The sequence below is a fragment of the Bacillus rossius genome, chromosome 11 (assembly GCF_032445375.1).
Source record: "Bacillus rossius redtenbacheri isolate Brsri chromosome 11, Brsri_v3, whole genome shotgun sequence".
Classification (NCBI taxonomy): Eukaryota; Metazoa; Arthropoda; class Insecta; order Phasmatodea; family Bacillidae; genus Bacillus; species Bacillus rossius.
The window spans coordinates 51347129-51369966 of record NC_086338.1 but is presented as its reverse complement, the minus strand read 5'-3'; the positions used below and the strand labels follow the sequence as shown (position 1 = coordinate 51369966).

Genomic DNA, 22838 nt, shown 5'->3' with positions numbered 1-22838 from the left:
GTCTACCATTCATTGACTGTGTTTGCTATCACTTTTATAGCCCTACATCAATTTTAACTAAAACATCATCATGTGTTAATTTTTTTTATAATATGAAATCTTTCTCAAGAAATTTTTTTTTGATTCAGCTACAAAAACAGTTATATGTATTACAGGCCACCTAGTGAACAAGAAGCACTCTGAATTCATAATGAACTAATTAACATGCCATCTATAAAGACATTCTTTATTTTAGGTGTGACTGAAAATAGTTTGGTGGTAAACCTAGCACTGACAATTGATTTTTAAGAACTGGAACCAAACCGAGAACCGGGAGTACAGTAGAACCGACACATCATGTGTAGCACCCTGCCCTCGGCTCACTTGCCCATTCCAACCAGCGCCTCGTCCATGAGCTCGTCGTCTGTAATGCACGGGGAGACAGAGTGTGGCGATGGGTTGATGAGGGGAGACGTCACCGGGGACTTCAGGATGTGAACCGACACAGAGGGGGAGGAGGGGAACATGGGAGGAGGGGGAGGGGGTGTGTTCCTGCGGCCGGGGGTAGATGATGCCAACGCTCGCTCGGGCACCGTCGTCAGCTTGCTGGGCGGAGGCAGCTCTGGCACCAGAGCCTTGCTGGCCAGCCCCGACGAAGAGGAAGAGAAGTCCAGCAGTATCTCCGCAGCCTCCTGGGACGATGTCAGTGCCGCCATCATCTTGTTCGGTGGTTCCACGGTGAGAGGGTTGAACTTCTTGACGTCTTCCACCTGCTTGGACACTGTCGGGAACTTTGTATTGTTGCTGTCCATCGTCTTTCCTGGAAGCACCAGTGACAAGGCTGTGTTCGCTGCATCCAGCTTGGAGTTTGGTTGAGATTCTTCCTTCATCTGCAGAGCGCGAGACGACTCTGCCTTACCCCTCGAGGCGGACAGTTCCAGAGGCTCGGAGGACAGGTCCGTCACAGGAACAATACTTATGACCGGCATGATGGTGCTGCTTGCAACTTGTGATGTCTCAAGACTCACGTCGATGGCTTTCGATACCACAGGGGCAGAAGTTTTGGAGGACATACCCACGATGGAAGCACTTCCGCCAGAATACACTGAATGTGTTGATGGCAATGAAGCATGGGGCAATTTTTGGTTTTTTAAATCATCAACGGTTTTCAAAGAGATTGGATACTTTGATGACCCTTCTACTTTATTAATAATTTCCAAAGGTTTAGGAATGGATTCACCTCGACTTGGGTCACTCACCAACACTTTGTCAGTAATGGACTTCTTGGAATCATTCTCAGATGCATTTAATCTTGCAGAAAGTTTGGGAATCTGGAACTTGGTATCAAGTGTTTTGATCAGGCCTTCAACAACCAGTTGAGGAGGCAAGGCTGAATCCATCTTAGAGTGAGGTGCCATTAACTTGTAATTCTCCTGCTCATCCCGCAAAGTGAGTGGGCTTGATTTCCTACCATCTGTTCCTTTTGATGAACTGAAAACACTTTTCTCTCTCTCACTGTTGTTCTTTGGTCTTGATTTGTCTCGTCTGCTGGTGTCATTACTGCTCACCATCTTTGGGGATCCAGTAGACTTTGAAGATGACTTCGACATTATATTGGGTATGGGAGAACCACTCGATTTTGATGATGGCATCTTGGATGAACCCCCACTTGACTTCCCTGTACCACTAGACACTCCACTTGGAGACTTCTGTTGCACCACCTGGTGAGGTTTTTTGGAAGCCGGGCCACTGTTGACACCAGGTTTTAACCCTGTGTGAGTTTTTGGTGAACCTGTTCCAGTATAAGATGAACTTCTAGGATTGCCAGATTTAGAGTCTTTGGATTTAGTCTTGTTGATGGTAATTCTCATCCCATCCCCACTAGGCTTCACCATGTACTCAGAATTCTTGTTACTGTCGGTCATTGAGCCCTTGCCTGTTCCTCCTCTGACGTCACCAGATTCAGATACATTGTGCATGGAGTTCAACTTGTCGATCACGTCTGATATCGAAGTGTGTTTTCTATTCCTAGCTTGTGGTGTGGAAGATTTTCTTCCATCCCCACCCACATCAGAGGGTGAAGTGTTGCCTCCACCCAACCCGCCACCATTACCGTCTGTGAGATCGAGTTGCTTGAGCTTCACACTAGATGATTTCAGTTTCGGACTGGAACCTGATGATGAGACACCGCTTCCAAGCGAAGTCAATTTCCTGTCTTTATCTTTATTGGAGGATGACTTGCTTTTCTGAATGTCACCTGAGCTGCTCTTGCCAATGGTTGATGGGGAATTGGCGGCAGACTTTAGAGCAGACATACTGGGCTTGCCTGACCCACTGGAGGACTGATGCTTTGGGGATGAGGTACCGTGGTGCTTTGGGCTACTAGTGGAGTAGCCAGGGGAGTGTTTTGGACTTTGATGTGATGAGGAAGACGATTTTCCGGATCCTGATTTAGACATGGAGAGGTTGATGTGCGTCGGAGACGAAGCATATTTTCGAACACTACTAGCCGGCGAAGAAGGTCTCACAGATGACATCGGTGGTGAGTCTGTTGTTGGCTTGATGCTGATGTTGACCGGCTTGGATAGAGCATCCTGTTTGGGAGGCAGCTTTTCGGGAGGCCCCATTGCGATTCCACCTGGACTGTCCTCTCGCTTCCGTTTCCTTTTCTTCTCCAACTTTACTCTTTCGTCAGAACTTCTGCTCTTGCTGCTTTTGCGATCCCTTGCCCTGTCCTCACTTGAACTCTTGCTTGTGATTGGCGTGATAGTGATGGAGCTAGGCAGAGATGCAGCGGGAGTAGATTTGATAGGAATGATCTCTATACCTGGACGTCGATTCAATCCCATGTCCGTGAGGACAGAGTTGAGACTCTGATTGGTTGTTGAAATTGGTGTGATGCTTACAGATGGCGGTACCAAGCTTTTACTTTCAGCTAAGTCTAGTATGATAGGCGGTGACCCCTTTTTATCTTTTTTAGATTTCTTTCCATGTAAAAAATCATTTTCTTCAATTTCCATGATCTCCTCCTCATCAAAGTCAGAGTTATCTTTCTCCACGTCATCTTCGGGTTCCACTTCCGCAGAAGCATCCTGCGAAGTAGGTGTTCCAAGAGGTGTTGACTCATTGCTCGAACTCTCCAGCATTATATCGCAGTCTTCATTTTGTTTCCTTTTCGGGCTCCTCCACGAACCATCGGCATTCTTCCTCTTGCGTGACTTCTTCGAGCCTGGCGAGTCCCCCATCACCGCCATCAGGGACGAACCCTTTCCCGTCACCGGGCTCACCAGCAGGTTCACAAACGGGAAGGTGCTGGCCACCGGCTCCTGACCCTCCGACTGCAGCAGGGGGCTCTGGAAGCCGTCCGACATTTCCGGTCCGAACCCCTGCCGGCCGTGCATCCCGTCCGGGTCGGGCTTCACCCGGCCCACGTCGAACTCTGGGACGGAGTGGTTGCTAGAGCCGGGATGACGCCCGGGATCGCTGCCCGGGGGCATGCCGAGGTTCCCGCCCAGCGCCAGGTCGTTGGCCTCCATGTCCTGGCACTGCCATGTCCGGATCAGGGACCGCATCGTGACCGGGATCGACCAGCACCTGCAGTCATCACCGTACTATATATACACTGGAAGATCATTATAAAGTACTTCACTTTGTAATATGTAGTTTAAAGTCTTTAAATGACATTTTACATTTAATAATAGTTCAGTATACATTAGTACTTTCATTGTTAATTATGCACTAAAATCAAAGTTTTCTTCAGCACACTGTAATGATACTTCAAAGTAGTGTATTCATGGTATGTTTAAACTTTTCTGAAGTCATAATAAAGTTCTTTTTGATGTGTAACATCTTAGCATTCGGTTTTACCTAACAAATTTTTTCCCCCGCATAAATGTCGCACCCCTACTTTTCAAACTTGATTTCAGTATAAAATGTGTGACGACTATGCGATAGAACACGGTAACTTATTTGCTGAACACGGGAGACCATTTTCAAAATTCCTAACAGTTCCCTGTGGCGACCTGGCCCTCACCTCTGCAGCACCTTGCTGACGTCGTGGGGGCTCGCCCCGGCATCCACCCCGCTGCCGTACACCTTGCAGTGCAGGCCGCCTATGTCGGACAGGTCGAGCTCTGCCGTCGTCATGGTCTCCTCCAAGGGGTGCTCGAACGACACCGACAGCTGCTGCCACGACAGCGCCGTCACCTCGAACATGATCACGTTCTCAAAGTCTGCAAGCAACACACCCACCGTGCACCTGATTGCATAACAACATTCCCTAAAACAATTTTATGGATTTTCGCCATTGCTGGATTTCACAGTATGTTATAGTTAGGGCCTGGAATTTTTCGCGATCGCGAATTTTGCGAAAATTCGCGCGAATTTTGCATGAAAACGCGAAAAGTAAGTACATTCGCGAAAACCACAACATTTCTATATTACAATGCGAATATATCCCCGAAAAGTACCATTACAGTAGAATCCAGCCGATGCAACCCCCTTATAATGCGTCCATTCCGTTTATACGACCTTTTTTGAAAAACCGTGAAAAATTTGAATAAAATCGGCTGAAAAATAAGTCTGTTACACTTTGATGGGCGCTATGTGTTCACGTTTATCTTGGTGAGAGCTGTACTGTAAGCTAAAAATAGATACCACCCCTCTAGACTGTCCACGCGGCAGTGTCTAGCAGAGCTTGGCACTCCACTATCGCACGAAAAGCCGTCTCAGCTGTCATGTTATCTTACCCTCCCGCACGAAAAGCCGCTGTGGTAGCTTCTGCGAGAGAGTAAGAAACTCGTCCGGCCAGGCTGGCGTTAGCGGCGGCTTGACGTCATACGTGACGTGACGTGACGCTTATCTCTCCCATCCCCTGCTAATTCTTCAAGGCTCATCCCTCCCAGAGCCACAAACCATGTAAAAACACCCCCCCCCCCCTTCCAACTAACATTTCAACACATTCCCTCCCTTATTTCAACCTTCTGCGTGAGAAACTGTCAGCATCCTCCTCCCCTCCCACACCGCGTGCGGCAAAAGCCAGGTTGTATAGTCCATTCTTGGTAAAACAAATATTTTTATGGGTTTATACGACTGTCCTTTGCCGTTAATAAATACTTTATAAGTTTAAGTTATTATGATACAATTTATTTATTAGTCACACAGCAGTTTCTGCTGAAAAATCACTAATACCTCGAATATTATTGAATAGAAAAATTTAGCAAGGCCGTAAATATATTTATTTTACTGCACACTAGTTACTTTTCCATGTGCATTCTGTGTTTTTTTCTTCTTTTTTTTTTACGATGTGAAGGGACGTGGAAAAGATAATTGCTTGAGCTGTCAAAATAAACATCGCTGACAGTAAGGGCGGGAGCGCATCCTGTCGGTCTGTCGCTGTGATTATCTACTCCAAAAACATGTCACAGCATTTCAGGGTAGCATTGTTCTTATATCTTTCGTTTATAGCTGAATGTTTTCTACCTGATCCACACACGTTCCTTCTCCGCGTTTTGAACGAAAATAACCACCAGCAGGCTAGCATAGCCTCCGAGGTGTAATATGAATTTAAAAAGTTGTCTTTTTTACACCATAGACTATTTGAATATGAAATCTACGCGAACATAGGCGATTTTTTTATGTATTTGGATATATATGTTGGGGGGGGGGGGGGGGGGGGGGTGTAAAAATTGGCCCGGCTATTGCGACCATTCCGTTTATAAGTCCGTTTTTCCGGATTCTAGTGCAGATCACTAATACTCACGCAAGGTTAAGTATCCTTTAACCTAAGTCTTGTGTTTCAGCATAATTACCTTATTTTTACATAAGCTGTGCTCGTGTATGGTTTTGATGCCCAAAATTGATCTCGGGTATAGTTCGCACTAAGTTTCTTCTCATTTGTGCGCCGGGGTTTGTTCAAGTGGCAACCCTGTGTTCCTCCACTCCATTATGCCAATACCATATTTATTGAATGCAAGCAAACAACATGGGTTTTATTGTACTGACAATAGCACAGTGATGTGCAAATTTTGCAACTGTAAAGTTTCATGGGAAAGAAAAGATACCATTGACAAACACCTAAAGTCGGCTAAACATGTGGCATCGGCAGCCGAAAAAAGAAGAAAATTTGTAGTTGATAACATCTATAGCAACGTGTCTGTTTTGTGTAACTGCTTTGGATTTAATTGGCTGTTATTATGCATATTAGTCAATTAGTCTATTCCTAGTATACATGGATTGTTTATTAAATATGTAAACTGTTATATTCAATAACTGCACAATTTAGTCATTGCATAACGAAAATACCGACTTTAAACCACAGCTTTTCTAATTTGAAAGTACCGCTTTTTACATACTGAAAACACCGAAATTTTCCAGGCCCTAGTTATAGTTTATAGAGAAACCACAAGAATGTTCAAATTGACCGGTGCTTAAAAATGTACAAACCTCTCCCACTGCACAAATCATTCAAAGAATGTAACATTCCTACATCACTCACTCACCCTATCCACAATTTTTGATGTGTAAACATCTTAGCTTTCCGTATACAGCTTTTAGTAGGAGTAATTTAGTGAAAATGAAATGGAAATTGTTGAACGTAAAAATGGCTGACCCACACGTAGCAACATAAACCAGTGTACAGTTACTTTTGTTAACATATTGATGCGCCAAATAGTGCAATTACTTTCTGTAATATATTTGGTACACTAGTAGTCATGGTAAAAATTAATTACAAGTTTTAAAATACCTAAGAAACCTGGCATTACAATGATTATATTGATATTCTTCTACTGGCAATCATCTTTTCCCGCCTACTTTGAAGAAAAAAAAGTCTACTCACGATGTAAGGAGAATAAAAATAACTTTGGTGCCTTGAACACAAGCGTTTTAGGGTTATTACAGTGAAGGATTTTTATTTTCCACTTCATGTAAGAAAACTATGCATTACAGGAAAAGAAAATACACACAGCAACAAGTTATTGGCTTACTAAGTTTTACTGGGAAGAGAGTTAAATATACATTAGAAATGTCTGCAAACAGATAAGGTTTCATTGTAAAACACCACACACTTCTGTGCTTGCCCAGTGGCTGTGAAGGACTCATATGGATACGCTAGAAAACATCAGACAACGTAAAGAAACAAGGTCTTAGTTATCCTGACAAGCTTCGATATATTTTTCGGGCGGATAATACACAGCAAGTGTCCAGATACACGAACGACTCCCACCCCCTTTCGACCATTCAGCAACAAAGTTAACTGCTGCCGGCATTGTTTTTTTTTATGGCTACTAAGTACTCAAATGTTACATATCTATAGAATGTTCTTAATTTAGCAAAATATTTAAGTGATCTTTGACTTCATCTTTGGTGAAGATCTTGATCTTAACTGTGATTTGAATTGAAAAAAAAAAAAATTGGTTGAAACACCCTTAGGAATTTGGAAAGTAAAATTTGGAATAAGAATTTTGGAAATGAATTTTCCTGTCGTATTTCATAAAGAGCATCATCTGATACTGAATTTTTTATTTCTAAGGAATCTTAAATTGAACGATGCCATATTATTTTCAAATATTGTGCCAAAAAAATTTTTTTTATATAATTTAATACCAATTTTTTTCTTCTTCTCTTCTTTTGATCCTAGCACATAATTTAATTAAACGCCTTGTTAATAGCAAACGACTCATAAAAAAGTTTCTCCTGTGAAATAACAATCTGTGTTTTGTATCGAATCAATTTTTTTCTCGTCGGAATGACTTAAAATGTTATAAAATTTTCAATGAACACAAATTTATGGTCTTAGAAACATTAACAAGTAGTAAAATTAAAAAAAAAAAAAAAAAAAAGTATTATCAAGGATGGTATACGCAAAGACTTGTTAGTGGCAGACTGGTGGGGACCGACCTTGGCGGCTGGCGGGGCGAACGCAGCTGGCCACCAGCGTGTTGAACAGCGCCTGCTGGCGCAGGTGGGCCAGGATCTGGGGGACATGCGCCGGGTGCGTGAAGGGGACGCTCGTCACCATGACGCCTTCCAGCGCCTTGCTCTCCGTCATGAAGTAGCAGTGGCTCTGGTCGGGCAGCGACTGCAACACACAATGTCCTCTCCTCGCCACGCTCGCCAATCTCGTCCTCCTGTCAGCGTCAAACCTCTAGGAACACAATCTCTGTAACAACCAAGCTAGTTCATCCGCAAATTTCACACTATTGTGACACTACTGTCGAAGTGCCACATTCAGCTTTGGTTCTGGGTGCCCGCTGCCGAGCCAGCGTGTTGTCAGGGCGGTTATCGGATCACAGGTGTTAGGAGTCCCGAGTGTGATCGGGCATCCTTGGCTAGCTTCAGTGACTTTCGGGACAAGCCGCATCTTTTTCCCTTGTGATTCGGGAGGTTGCGTCAGAAGAGAAGGGAGAATTGGGTTGTTGTTGTTGTTGTTGTTGTTGTTGTTGTTGTTGTTGTTGTTGTTGTTGTTGAGAGACTGACTTGGTGACTGGCAGACCTGGAAGGCATGAGAAAAATTGCATTGAAATTGTGAATTTTTAATATCTTCTCGTAGAGGCAGCGAGAGCAAAGAGCGTAACAAGAAGCAACGCCGTTTGGACATAGAAGTGAATTAAATATATCCTTGTCTTGCGTGCATCAACGAAACGTTATTTGCATAATGTTACCTGCGAATGAGTTATCGGCAAGATAACTCTGGGAGAAATATTGTATGTCATCATGGTGGAATTACCATGAGACAGCATCAGCGGTTGCCATGTCAAATTGGGAAGTAACTGCTGGTAAAGTCACGAGTTTCCAGTTGGTGTACCTGGTTTATGTAGGCATAGCTTAAACCTGGTTTTAGCTGCTACAAATTTCAGCTGACGACTGATGCCGGTTAAACTGTGTGACACAAATTAATATTGGTTTCCTAATGCAACATTACTTAAAGTTTTTGCATGATTTTTTTATATACAAATGATTTGACTGGGGAATGGCTTGGAATTGAACCTGCTCCACCAAGTCAGTTAATGATCAAGGTTCTGCTTCAGGAGCCATGTGGCAGTCACTTTGTTACTGGCTTAGTTTTCCTGAATTTCCCTGATGATTATGCAGATTAAAAAATATTTTTAAATCCCTGTAAGAGATAATGCAATAAATACAAAGGTGAGTGCGAAGAGAGAAAGTGACACAGCAATGCAACAAGTGCTTGATTACTTATTACTGGGTTGTTATGTATTTAATCATAGTGAGTTTTACATGAATACACACTAACATGACATGTGGTTAAGTAGATGAAGTCAAACTTTTCTGGACCACTAGGTTGTGCAGTAGGGTATTATGTTTTACTTATATATTTTAAATTAAACATTGAAATTAATTAAATTATAAAATAATATGATAATATTATGGTGATAAACAAACTGAAATGTTACCTGGGTGGCAACAGCATAAATAGCGTTGATAATAGGTGGGTCTATGATAGTCTTTTAAATTAAACTGTGTTAATATTTTGTTTTTTGTAAAAAACATAGAGAGGCCAACTTATAGCTGCAGCAAACAGAATCAGTATTGCCCCAGCAACCCCAGCGTGGACCCTGCATCCTGTCTGGAGAGTGTTTGTAAGGGTCCCCGTGCTGGTATCCCGAAAAGACACCAGGAGGTTTGTTAGGCAGCTCTTTGCCCGGGTGCCCTGGCCTGATGGTGCCCGCACTCATGAGACAGACGCCACCCACGCCACATGAGGCCACTGGAGTCACATGTCCAGCCCGTGCTTTGACCAGGGCTGTCGCCAAGAACCCCGGCCCCCCGGTTGGAGGAGCCTGACCCAGCTGTCCTACGGCGACACACAGCGTGAAAGGAAGCTCGCCTGACCGCCGCTTCACCCGCAGGCGGAGACGCGAGGAGGACAACCCCACTTGTCCAAGATGATTTTTTTTCCCCATCCTCCAGTAAACCAAGGATATTGTATCAGTAATTTTTAGACGAAACTTGACAGTCTTTGATATCATCATGCTGTGATGTTCATATTAATTAGAGGTGGGACGATACCACACTTTCGATACTCGATTCTGTATAGTTTTTTTCAGTTCGACACTTTCGATACTTCGATACTTTCGATACGACTCAAAACTTAATTCAACACAAATGAACAAGCATTCCGGTATCGAAAAAATGTATCGAACTTACAGTTTCGATACTTGATACTTTTTGCGATACCGTTAAGTATCGAAGGTATCGAGGTATTGAGGTATCGAAAATCCCATCACTAATATCAATCATTCTTTCATACAAGCATCTGTCCCATCTTGTCCTGTAAGGAGTCCTCTAAAGTTTCCACTTGTCATCCCGTCCATCAAGAACTGAAGCACGGTAATGTCAACGCGTGCACCAGTACAGGGAGAGGAAGGGAGGCCCCACGCACCACGAAGAGGCCGCGGTTGCCGGCGCAGTCGAGCCGGCCGCCCGAGGCGTGCTGCGTCACCAGGCTGAGCAGCGGCACGGGCGAGAGGGCATCCGTGCTCTCCAGCTCCGTCAGCTGCTGCATGCGGCGCAGCAGGGCCAGGGCGACCGGCATGGGCTGGTCGAGCCGCAGCACGAAGCAGGCGGGCAGCGCGCAGCTGTTGGCAGCCGTCACGCTCGCGTAGCACGGCGTGCTGCAACAGTCCCGCCGACTCCAGTTGCAAGTGCAGCTCTACGATCACGCACACAGTATCAGAGCTGCCAACCTCAAATCACACCCATCAGTAATGACAATTATATGAAAAAAGTACGTGTAAATCATGCACGATGAATTTTTCCTGGGGCATTATGACACACTCACAAGATAAAACAAGGAAAATAATATGCAAAAAAAAGAAAAATAAAGGCCTAAGTATATGAATACAATGCAAAATAATGAATAAAAAAAATTCTATTTGAACAATACAATCATCTGAATATGTAAGAAATGTCAATAATTTTACTGGAAATTTTGAATCTTCAATTCAAAGTATTTTTTTTAAAAGTTAAACTTCTCTTATCCTGGTTGGATAAGAACTGTCATGTAAACAAACAACAAGACAAACACTGGGACTTGTAAACAATTACTCTGCGTTCGTTACTTTCGTTTCTTCAGATGTAGCGAAAAAACGAAGATATAGATTTATTGCTCGTCACGGCTTTAAAATGTTCTGCATGTTTCTTTGATTCAATATGCCATCTACAGTCATCCCTTCCACCATGTGCAATCGAAAAGTCACACGTGCATACATTACAAAACGTGTGGCGTTCCAAACATTTGAAAACGACAAGCATGGCCATTCTTTTGAATATTTAAATCGAAAGTTCTGAAGAATTGAGTGTTCTCCCCCCGATACACATTATTCTGTCACACGCTTCATTTCTACAACCGGCACTGAAGAACACAACACTATCAAAAAAAATTTAAAAAAATTTCACGTCTGTAGACATGACAAGAACACTATGATGAAAAAAAAATGGCTTTCAAGAAATAAATTAAAACCACACAGGTTAGCCAAAGTACCGTACAAAAATTATTGTGATGTAAGTAGCCTTCAAACGATAAGTCCGAGAATATGTACTAGTTGTATCGTACAACGGACGTAATACCATCCCATTATTATTTCAAAACACGAGAATTAATTTACTTATTTCGACAGTACATGCGCACACTTACTAGTTCTGTTATTTGTGCAACCAAGTGATGTATTCAAACTGCGTTCACGAAACACGCACAGCAGAAACGGAATTTTCTCCGTTACCATGCAGCACAAAGCCTCGTTTCCGTAATAAACCAGCAATGTTCCGTAATTCTGTAATTCGGGGTTAAAATCCGTAATAATTACGGAAAATCCGTAATGGTTGATAGCTCTGCAGTATTATCAAATAAAAAATTTCCGAAGGGGATTAAAAATTTAAATTCATTGATCAGGTAACCATAACAGAAAGGTCAAATCACGTGCGTGCGTGCAAAGTGAACTTATTGCACAGGAACTTCTCAAGGGCCCCCCATGGTCAGGGAAGCGTTTCGTGTCAGTGAGGCGGAACGATAAGCACGGCACTCGCTGGTGCTTCTAGCGCGGTGCAAGTCTCCGAACTGGCCAGCAGCCTGCTCGTCGCGCACGGGACAGCTACGAAATTTCGAGTGGTGACCATTACATTATATGGCGGATAAACAAAGATGAAGTTGTAATGCCGAGTCTCTTGAATGCTTTCAAGAATCTGTACTGGGTGTTTCTCGCCTGAACATCATCCTGAAACCACTTTAGACTGTTCTGAAAACGCGGGATGAGCGGGCCGGGGCGGGCTCTCACCTCTTGCCGTTGGGGCCGGGGCTGACGGAGATGAGCGGGCAGGTCTGCAGCTTGTGGCTGGCTCCCCCCTCCAGGCACACCTGCACGCTGCGGCCCAGGGCTCGCCCCGTCACCTCCTCCACCGTCAGGGGCAGCTGCAGCTTCCTCCGCGCGCACAGCAGGTCGTAGGGCGCCACCAGGTAGGTCAGCGCCATGGCGTGCCCTGCGCAGACGGCCGTGCTCTGTGCGTCCCCCGCCACTACCAGCCAACCCACTCTCGCACAGCGGTACACTGCTGACAGACTGATACCACCCCCGTACAGTCTCTCACTCTTACAACCCGTGCCCGCTGATACCACCCCCTTGGGTCAGGGTGTCCACAAGTCAAAAAAATATTTTGTACCAACTTAGGAGAGAAAAAAGTACTAGATTAAAAAAAAAAAGAGTACTGAATTATAATTTGTCATGGCTTTAACAATTTAGAAAGTTATTATGACATTGCAATGCTCTAACTTAAATATCACACCACACACACACATACATTCCATAGTTTTTGAAAAATAATTTACGCCTAATAACAACATATTGGAGTTACTGTAATATTATTATATTAAGAAAGAAGTACTAACTGTGGACACCCTGCCCCGGCTTGTTAACATTACACACACACACACACACACACACACACACACATAATTGTTAATTATATTAGATTTTATTTTTTCTTTTAAATTTATTATTTGTTCATTTTCTAAAACCATAAAATAATGTGTATTGACAGTGTAATTACACAGTCATTGTGACAAAAAAAAATTGTATGCTAAATACTAATTGATTATTTATTTGCAGTAGCCTGTCACTATTAATAACAACGATCTTTTACATTATGTGCTATGCTCAAATAACAGACCAAATTTTTAATATTCAATAATTTTTTTTGGTACAAAACTAAAAGCAAACAAGATGGCAACATTCATTTACTTCTCCTACAAAAATAATAACTGAATATTTTCAATTAATGCTCTTGATGAAATACACAAGTAAATGTACATATATAAAAAAATTTCTCATTTCAAATTTTACTTATAAAAAAAATGTTACAGACACATTTAAAACATTTTTCATTACATTATAAAGTTGTGTTTCAAACTTTTATGCTCTATGGAAACAGAGCTCATGGAAACAAGTACAGCACTAATGGCAGAAATGGTGCCTTGGAAGGAGAGAGTAAATGTCCATTAAAATAATGCTCGCTGCACACTAAGGATGAGATACATTACAGCATGGTCACATTAGATACGTTTGCCAAAAATTACTTTTTATGCCCCCAAATTAATATAAAAAGTTACTTATCTGAAAATTATCATTAGTTTTTACTGCACAAGATTGTTAATTTACACTTTTTTCCCCCCCCCACCCCAGCAAAAGAGAGGGGATAGCTTTGCTGTACTGCACTGTCGTTTTAACGCGCTTACTTTTTTTCGAACCATCCATTTCTAGGGGTGTAAAACTATTTTTTAAATCCAAATCAAAGACGAAAATAAATGAAGATTCAAGTTGTCACCAAAACGAAGCAGAAGATCTCTTAAATATGTTGCTACATTAAGAACAATCTATAGATACAACATTGGACTGCTTGTGTACGTATTCAAAAAGCTAATATTGCAAAACCAAAAAATTATTAATAGCAAGAATAAATTACGAAGTACTTTTCAAACATGAACGTTTTACAATTATGCATTGCATACAACTATACTCATTTGCAACTATATTTAAAAACAGGTTGGTATGTAAATTCTGTAACACTAAGCAAGAACATTTGCTTTTTTTCCCTTGTTAAATGTATAAGTATACAACACCCACTAATAAACTTAGAAGTATTACAATTTGGTATGAAGAATCTTCCTGTCTCTCAAAACCAATGAAAGTAACAATTCAAGTAGGCCTATGCGAATTTTTTGTTTGAATTGAATATGAATACCAAATTTTTCTCGAATAAGAATACTGAATTCTAATAACAAATACATAGGAAAAGAAAAAGTAAACATGTAGTGCAGTGGCTTCTGAGAAATTAGACAAATAATACTGAAGGGAATGGTTGGCTATATTAAATCAGCTACAATAATTATATGTAAAAATTTGTTAAAAATAAATAAATATACAAACAATTACTCACTGCCATCTGAATTGCTCATTAGCATAACTGTGAGCCTTTATTTACTAAGTCTACCACCAATCATTGCTCACCTTTTAAACAGTGTTATGTCTGGAAGAAGAGAATAAAACAAGCCTGTTACATCCGCATTAAAAATTTCCTTCGGACCATATTCTTGTATATATTTGTGCAACTGCTCTAGTTTCCACACTTCTACGGTCGTAGAGTCTACACTCCTATCATCTTCACATATTGCTTTAAATACAAGGTTATGTCGTCGTTTAAAACGGTCAATCCAACCATTAGAGGCACGAACTCATTAATTCCTAGCCGCGTAGCTATAAATTGTGCCTTTTCTCTCAATAAAACACAGTTTATGGGTACATTCGAGGCACTGGCACCAACAAACCATTCCTTCAAAAGTACTTCAAGTTCCTCAAATTTTGATGCACGAATGTGTCTTCTCTTCTTATAAAAACTAACACACTGAGATGCATTTTCTTCAATCATTTCGTGATTTTTAACAATTGTGTTCAGAGTTGAAATCAGCACGCCTAACCTCTCAGCGAGTGAAACACGAGTACCTTTGTGCTCGTCCACACACTTTAAAAGTTGAGTTTTTCATCAATCTAAAATGTATTCTGTATTTTTACACGCTGCCATCTTGTTAAAATACGTAGATAAAAACACAGTCAATTACTCACAGGAAAAAAAAAAAACCAACGGTTTTTCTTATCCACGATATTATTTGTCGCCGACCACATTATTGTTAACGGGCGTTGACAAAGATAGAATACCGGAAATGAACACAGTACGTAATCATGAATGTATAAGTAAGTGATGAATAGTAGGAATTCCTAAAAACTATAGCGTAGACTTGTGTAGTTCGCGAACGAATTAGTTCGGAAGAGCGCTCCCACAGACAAACTACGCGAACTAGTTCCCAGATCCCTCGCTCCTCAGTTCATTAGCTCGTTCTTTTACCGATCTCCTTCTTTTAGTTCTGTGCACATGATCTGGCTCTTATCAAAAGTCGTCACTCGTTCTTCCTTTCTGGTATTAGTTACGGCTTTGTCGCTGGTCGTTTTGGCTGGCTATCGTTATCTGCTCGGGTCGGATAGCTGAAATTTCAGACGTCTAACGGACACTGACTTTACAAAAATACTGACTCTTAATCGCTGCAAATGTTTACTGCAATGATACATTTTTAAATATGATCGTTTTGTTGATGATAGCTTTATACTCGTGTCCGAGCACGGTTACCCCAGGGTAACTTCGCGGTGGGGAAACCGTGGAACAAGTCAGACATAATTACATTAGGTACTTATATCAGTGTTTACAAAATGATTTCAATATTCATAAAATAATTTTGACAGCTGATGACAACTTTAATATTGAAATTTTGACTAATTTAAAACATTGTTAAATAAACTTATTTTTACATTTCATACATTATTTATTTGTCATTTAATAAAAAAAAATAAACTAAACAAGTTGTTTTTATGACTGTCTTAGAATGCCAGTACATGCAGTGTTAAGTAATTATCTCAAAAATAATATGTGTGGAGCACAGTTTTTGTTAACTTCACTCATATTTTATGTTTGTATTTATTATTATTATTATTATTATTATTATTATTATTATTTTCAAAATTTGTATGTGTATGTGGAAAAAAATTCTTAACTACTATGTACTTAACATTTGACATTGTCAACTGTAGATACTTTTCATGTTACCCTTTATGCTATATTCTTTGATCAGATGTCTTTAGCTCTTGTGAATGTGCACGTCTAAAACTTAAAAAATAATAAAATTTGTATATTTATAAAACGGTATTTTATTCATTAAAATAAACACATTTCATAAATAATAATTCTTAAACTAGCTATAAAATAAATCCTTTTATAAATTAAAATTTTTCGATTATAGTGTATGTTAAGTGAAGAATAAAAACAGAACTGTTATATACGCCATTTTACCCAATTATGTAAATTATTGTTTTATTTACTCATTTGAGGTATAATAACCCAAAAAAGGATAATAATCTAGGTGTTCACAACACTGATCATTATAAAAAATAACTAATATAACATACAAAGAAGATCGCTTGCAGTAGCGGTAGCAAAGCGAACGAACTATCTGTGACCTGTCTTCTTTGAATTTGAGATGGGAGCGGACAAACTAAAAGAGCGACCTAGTTCGCCAAGGAGCTGCGAAGGAAAAGGAGCGCTCCCGGTCACGAACTATTATGCGCAAGTCTACTATAGCGCCAGCGTTGCGTGATATGTTTTTTGAAGTCAGCCTTTAATGGGTCACTGTTGGCACGCTGTCAGTACTGTTTTCAATGAAAAATTACTTTGAAAATTCCACGAGCTATAGCGCTAATGTTCCCAACAGCATTTTTTTTCGGTATTTCACACGATAGTGATATCTTCATAGGTAAGATGTCCATGATAAACACGGGAATAACGAATTTATGTAGGTATTACACAAACAAACAGAGCAAATTGCGGGCAGCTGATTATAGGCGGGTTGTAATCAAATGGAATTTATTGCATTGCATTAAATGAGGTTAAAACGGGCCTGAAATAAACTACTCCAAATAACGGGAAAACATAAAATGCAGTTATGTATGTAAAATCTAGGTTCTACTCTATTGTACCGTCACTATATTTTTTTACACACGTGCCTGTACCGTTAATTCTACTCTCATATAGTTTAATTATTATTGACTCGAGATCTATGATTTAACTAAGTATAAACAATATGGTATGATAGGCCAATGTAGGGGAAAAAAAATAGAGGGGAAAACATGTAGTTATTCAAATAAAACTGAACTTCAATATCATAAAACTATTTTATATGTTGATTTCCAATTGAGCACACAATAAATTCCACAGTTAGGGTAGTACTGAACGTCCAATATTATATACTGTACTAAGATATGGCTTTGTGTGTCTTAAATCATTTGGGCAATTTGCTCAAATGTAATAAATTTACAAAATTAACATTTATACACAAAACAAAAACAATAGTATCTTTATGGATGAATGACTGTTTTCATGGTTAAAATTCCCGATATATGTAGGACACATGACGGGAATCAATCGTCATTCAACAATTAGTTTCATAAGCCTTCAAAATAAAACAGCACTGGTTGGCTAGCTTAGGTTCAGTGGTAGTCACAAATGCTCAAAAAGGACCACTTAAGTGAATGAGAACCAAAAAATTACAAATAGTGTTCAACTTCAAAAATTTGTTATTTTTCACTCAAAGTATGTGTTAGTTAAGTCAGCTTACTTAAATGTTTTGTCAGTGTTTTATGTTCTCGTGATACACATATAACACTGTTTATCCAAATATGGTTTATGTGTGTGTATAAGTGAGGAAAAGTTTTGCAAAACAATGCACTCAATATGCCGCTCACTTTGATATATCAGAGATAATCACATTGTTTTATACATAAAAACACTAAAGACCTTACTTAAATCATTGATTACATATCTAATGAACTCAACTTGTCTCAAGTTAAAGTGACAAAACTTAAAACAAAATTCTATTCTGACCAAGTGGCTGCTTGATAAACCATTTTTATGGTAAATTGCATCATGGTAAAATTCTAAACAATGTCTTTGCAACAGAAGAGCTCAACATTTCTCTCAGGTCTATTGCATCCACTTCTTAGTGCCTGGAGATGCTCCATAATCTCCGTCTGTGAACACCTTTTTCTGGAGAATGTTTTATCGCTTATCAAAATGTGAGAGGCTTAAGAACTAAAACTATTGAAATCTTTGAAAACCTAGTTCGCTAGCATTATTACATTATATGCTTGAACGAAACATGGCTAAATGAAAATAGCATAAACTCGCACTATTTTACAGACAGCTATTTAGTTTTTGGAGATGATAGAAATTCTCAACTGTAAATGAAGAAAAGAGGTGGCGGTGTCCTGTAAGCCGTCAGAAAGCACAAATTTGTATCAGTGCAACCTGTGAATGACTACGTCTTTCCTCTTTCCTGGTATCGAAGCTGTGTGGCTGAAAATAAAATTATTGTCTACCAAATTGATAATACTTGGTACTATCTACTTACCTCCAGATATCACTCCGAATGTTTACTTTAAATATTTTGAAGCCTTGGAAGATAAACTGCTATTGTGTGGTGACGATATAGTGATCCTAAGTGATTTTAACGTTCCCCAGTATTGACTGGATTAATACTCTTAACCGATAATACTATACACTCTCATGACAAAACTAAAGCTAGTTATTTCATGGTGGCCACTCACAGTCACCAAAAATATTCCCTGATTTTTCCCTGATTTCCCTTATAAAAAATTTAAAATTTCCCTGATAAAAAATTTAAAATTTCCCTGATATTTACAATTACAAAAAAACATACTTTTGATGAAAAAATATAATATTATAGAAAGAGATTACTCATATTTTAGCACCCTGCTGTATTTTCTTCATTATATACATACGGAAGTTCGTTAAATAACATAATACATTTTAAATATGTCACTTTACATTATAGCGTCCCTTTCAATGACCTGCAGTATGTGTTTTGTTTTATGTCTAGAGACCGGAAAAATTCGCGAATTCATTTCGCGATAGGCTAAAATACAAATAGTTATACCTCAGTGCTGCCTCTACTATTGACTCACTACTCAACTGGATGACTCTGGGCCAATGAGAAACACCTGACCAAAGCTTTATCGAATCACAGGCTGCCACGTTGGGACGTCTCACAAGACAGCAGCCAATGAGTGCGTGGCATTTGACCGAGAGTACGCAGAACTATGGAGTTCATCCTGGAGGTCACTGAACCCGCGAATTTTTCCTGTCCCTAGTAATGGGGTATTTCAGTGGCAAGTGCTCGAACATTTTTTCACACAACTTTTGATAACTGTTCTTACATTCATTTTTGAAGTGTAACATTTCTACTTGTGAAATATTCTGCCTTAGTACTCTCAACAAGGGATAACAGTACAGTGCAAATTTTACCATGTGTTTGATTTAAAAATGAAACAACTAGTGGATAAATCTTCACTAAATTACAATCAGTACTCCCATTTGTAGCTAAAGCAAATGGTTCACTTACTAAAGATTCAAAAGTTTCAATTTGGTTTCACCAGCTATATACTCCACTAAGGCAGATGTTTTTGCTCTCGCAAACATAGCACTATGCAAATTACCCGAATGATCGGCTACTGCTATCGGTAAATTGTGTTCTACCAAAAAACTTGAAAACAATAACTCTGCGTGTTACTTTCGTTTCTTCAGGTGTAGCGAAAAACGACGATATAGATTTATTGCTCGTCACGGCTTTAAAATGTTCTGCATGTTTCTTTGATTCAATATGCCGTCTACAGTCATCCCTTCCACCATGTGCAATCGAAAAGTTACACGTGCATACATTACAAAACGCGTGGCGTTCCAAAACATTTGAAGATGAAAAGCATGGCCATTCTTTTGAATAGTTTGCTCGAAAGTTCTGAAGAATAACGTTATTTTTTTTTTTGCCCCAGATACACATTGTTCTGTCACACGCTTCATTTCTACAACTGGCACTGAAGAACACAATACTATCGAACATAAAATGGTTTCACGTCTGTAGACACAACAAAAACACTTTGATGAAAAAAATGACTTTCAAGAATGTAATTAACACAACACAGTTTAGCCAAAGTACCGTAAAACAATTATCGTGATGTAAGTAGCTAACAAACAAAAGTCCGAGAATATGTACTAGTTGTATCGTACAACGGACGTAATACCGTACCATTTCTATTACAAAACACAAGAATTAATCTACTTATTTCGACAGTACATGCGCACATTTATTAGTTCCGTTATCTGCGCAACCACGTGATGTATTCAAACTGCGTTCACGAAACACGCACACCAGAAACGGAATTTTTTTCCGTTACCTAGCAGCACAAAGCCTCGTTTCCGTAATAAACCAGCGATGTTCCGTAATTCCGTAATTCTGTGTTCAATCCGTAATAATTACAAAAAAATCCGTAATGGTTAGCAGCTCTGCGGAAATATACATGACACAAAAAATTCCCGGTTATTAAAAAAATTCCCTGATAATTCCTGATAATTCCCTATCAACGTGATTTCCCTGATAAATCCCGGTTTTCCCGGTTTTCCCGGTGAGTGGCCACCCTGTATTTACTTACCTTTACATCCAGTCTTGGTTTAACACAATTCAATGATACCCAGCCACCTATAAATCTCTTAGACCCATGTCTCTAATCTTTCACACACTGTGTCATAACAAGTACTATTGATATTCTTATCAAAGAAGATCTGTATCATTCGGCCTTAAATATCATCACATTAGATGCTTACTCGAACAATATCGATCCATCTTCTGTATTTAGAAATAAAAAAGGCAATTATTTTGGTCCCTACAAATCTATCAAAAACCATGATTTATCACATTTTCATAATTCTACTGAAGTTAATGACCTTATTGATCAACCAACGAACTGTATTTCTGAAAAAATTGGTACTTATAATAGGCTATCTTTAAAAAACAAGACAAAATAACCTCTTTGGTTCTCAAGTGAATTAATACGTGCTAAAAAATCTAACAAACATTTTCACAAGCTCTACAGAAGAAATCTCTAATAAAGCACAACAAAATCCAATGGACTCTATCTACGAACAATAATATTAAGTAAACCCAAATTTTTTTTATAAATATGTAAAACTAATGAAAGATGGCTATTATGATCAACTATCCCTTAAAGTAAATGGTGATATTTCCAATGATACTAATGTGGTATTGAATGTGTTTGCACAGTATTTCTCTATTGTATATGTGCAGACTTGCCAACTTTTGAAACCCTCAATTAGTAAAATACATAAAAAATAATATAACACGCGTAAACTGCTCGCGGCAATTGAAAAATTAATAAACTTTCATGATCACATTTTTTCTAGTAATCGAAATTATGTAATCGTTTTAACATACATTAACATTGCAGACCAACAATCATTCTCATTATTTACCATTATGGAAACATTTTTGCTTAGTATCACATCAAAGAAAAAACTCTGTTCCTTGTGGTACCCTACAAATCAACAGAGTGTACCTTTGTTACAATATACACTGATATCAGTTAACTTCCAGTAGAATCTCCCTGGAGTACTGGTAATGAAAGCAACCTTGACACTATCATTTTCAAACTTGCATCACAAAATGTTACTAAGTACTAGAGGATATAATTTGGATTCAGAGTCGTTGCTGCCGTCGGTCGCGACTGTAAATGCCACAGTTTGTAAATTACAAACAATTTTATCAGTTGCATCTGTTGCCATTTCTTTCACGATAGCCGTCGACTTTGTTTTTGCGCAACCAAATTTTTTTGCTACTTCAGAATTTGAAAACATTTTTCTGAATAACGGGCCGGCGTGATCCGAATCATTTAAATGAATATTATGTTCAACCAAAAAGTTTGTAAACATACATTTGCACGTATTACAGCATTGTCTGTGCTATTATTTTTAGCGAACTAATCACTAACCTTTGAATTGACTGCGACACTTTTAACATTTGCGAGATGTTATGAACAGTTCACGTGGAGATTGATGTCATATTTTCCGCCGTGCCCAATGTTGATGTCGCATCTACACACTGAAAAAAATGCGAACTGGTTCCCTTTAGGGATGGGTAGTTCGCGAACTACCAGTTCATTTGGAACTGTTCTGACGAGCGAACTAGGTGACTAGTTCGCTGTTACCAAAAACAATCGTTCTTTCGTTCTTTGCGTGTTTCTCTTCTCCTACTCTGTTTGGTCCTTACTGCGCATGCGCGAAAGATCCCTAGGTGACTAGTTCGCTGTTACCAAAAACAATCGTTCTTTCGTTCTTTACGTGTTTCTCGTCTCCTACTGTTTGGTCCTTACTGCGCATGCGCAAAAGATAAACCACCCCCCCCCCCCCCAACCAAACCACTGTCACCCAATATGCCACGTCTTTCTTTCTTGCTTTCTTCCCTCTCTTACGTTTGTTCTTTATTTGGTCTCATCCCCCCCCCCCCCCACCTTTATTTCCCCATCGCTTCGTCAGTTCTAGACTTGCGCATAATAGTTCGCGACCGGGAGCGCTCCTTTTAGTTCGCAGCTCCTTGGCGAACTAGGTCGCTCTTTTAGTTCGTCCGCTCCCATCTCAAATTCAAAGAAGACAGGTCACAGATAGTTTGTTCGCTTTGCTACCGCTACTGCAGGCGATCTTCTTTGTATGTTATAATAGTTATTTTTTATAATGATCAGTGTTGTGAACGCCTAGATTATTATCCTTTTTTGGGTTATTATACATCAAATGAGTAAATAAAACAATAATTTACATAATTGGGTAAAATGGCGTATATAACAGTTCTGTTTTTATTCTTCACTTAACATACACTATAATCGAAA

The 22838-nt window shown here is 39.6% G+C and overlaps 1 protein-coding gene across 1 annotated transcript in view; it reads right to left on the bottom strand.

Annotated features, from left to right (window-relative positions):
* Positions 1 to 22838, bottom strand: part of LOC134536962 (mediator of RNA polymerase II transcription subunit 1) — a 41271-nt gene that overhangs the window by 3061 nt on the left and 15372 nt on the right. Inside the window, exons 6-10 of the mRNA XM_063377074.1 lie at positions 12273 to 12474; positions 10382 to 10613; positions 7879 to 8059; positions 4013 to 4211; positions 1 to 3573 (exon numbers count right to left, since the gene is read on the bottom strand). The exon at positions 1 to 3573 is cut by the window's left edge and continues 3061 nt beyond it. Of these exons, the coding sequence (XP_063233144.1) occupies positions 360 to 3573; positions 4013 to 4211; positions 7879 to 8059; positions 10382 to 10613; positions 12273 to 12474 (4028 nt within the window). The 3' untranslated portion in view covers positions 1 to 359. The remainder of the gene's footprint in view (positions 3574 to 4012; positions 4212 to 7878; positions 8060 to 10381; positions 10614 to 12272; positions 12475 to 22838) is intronic.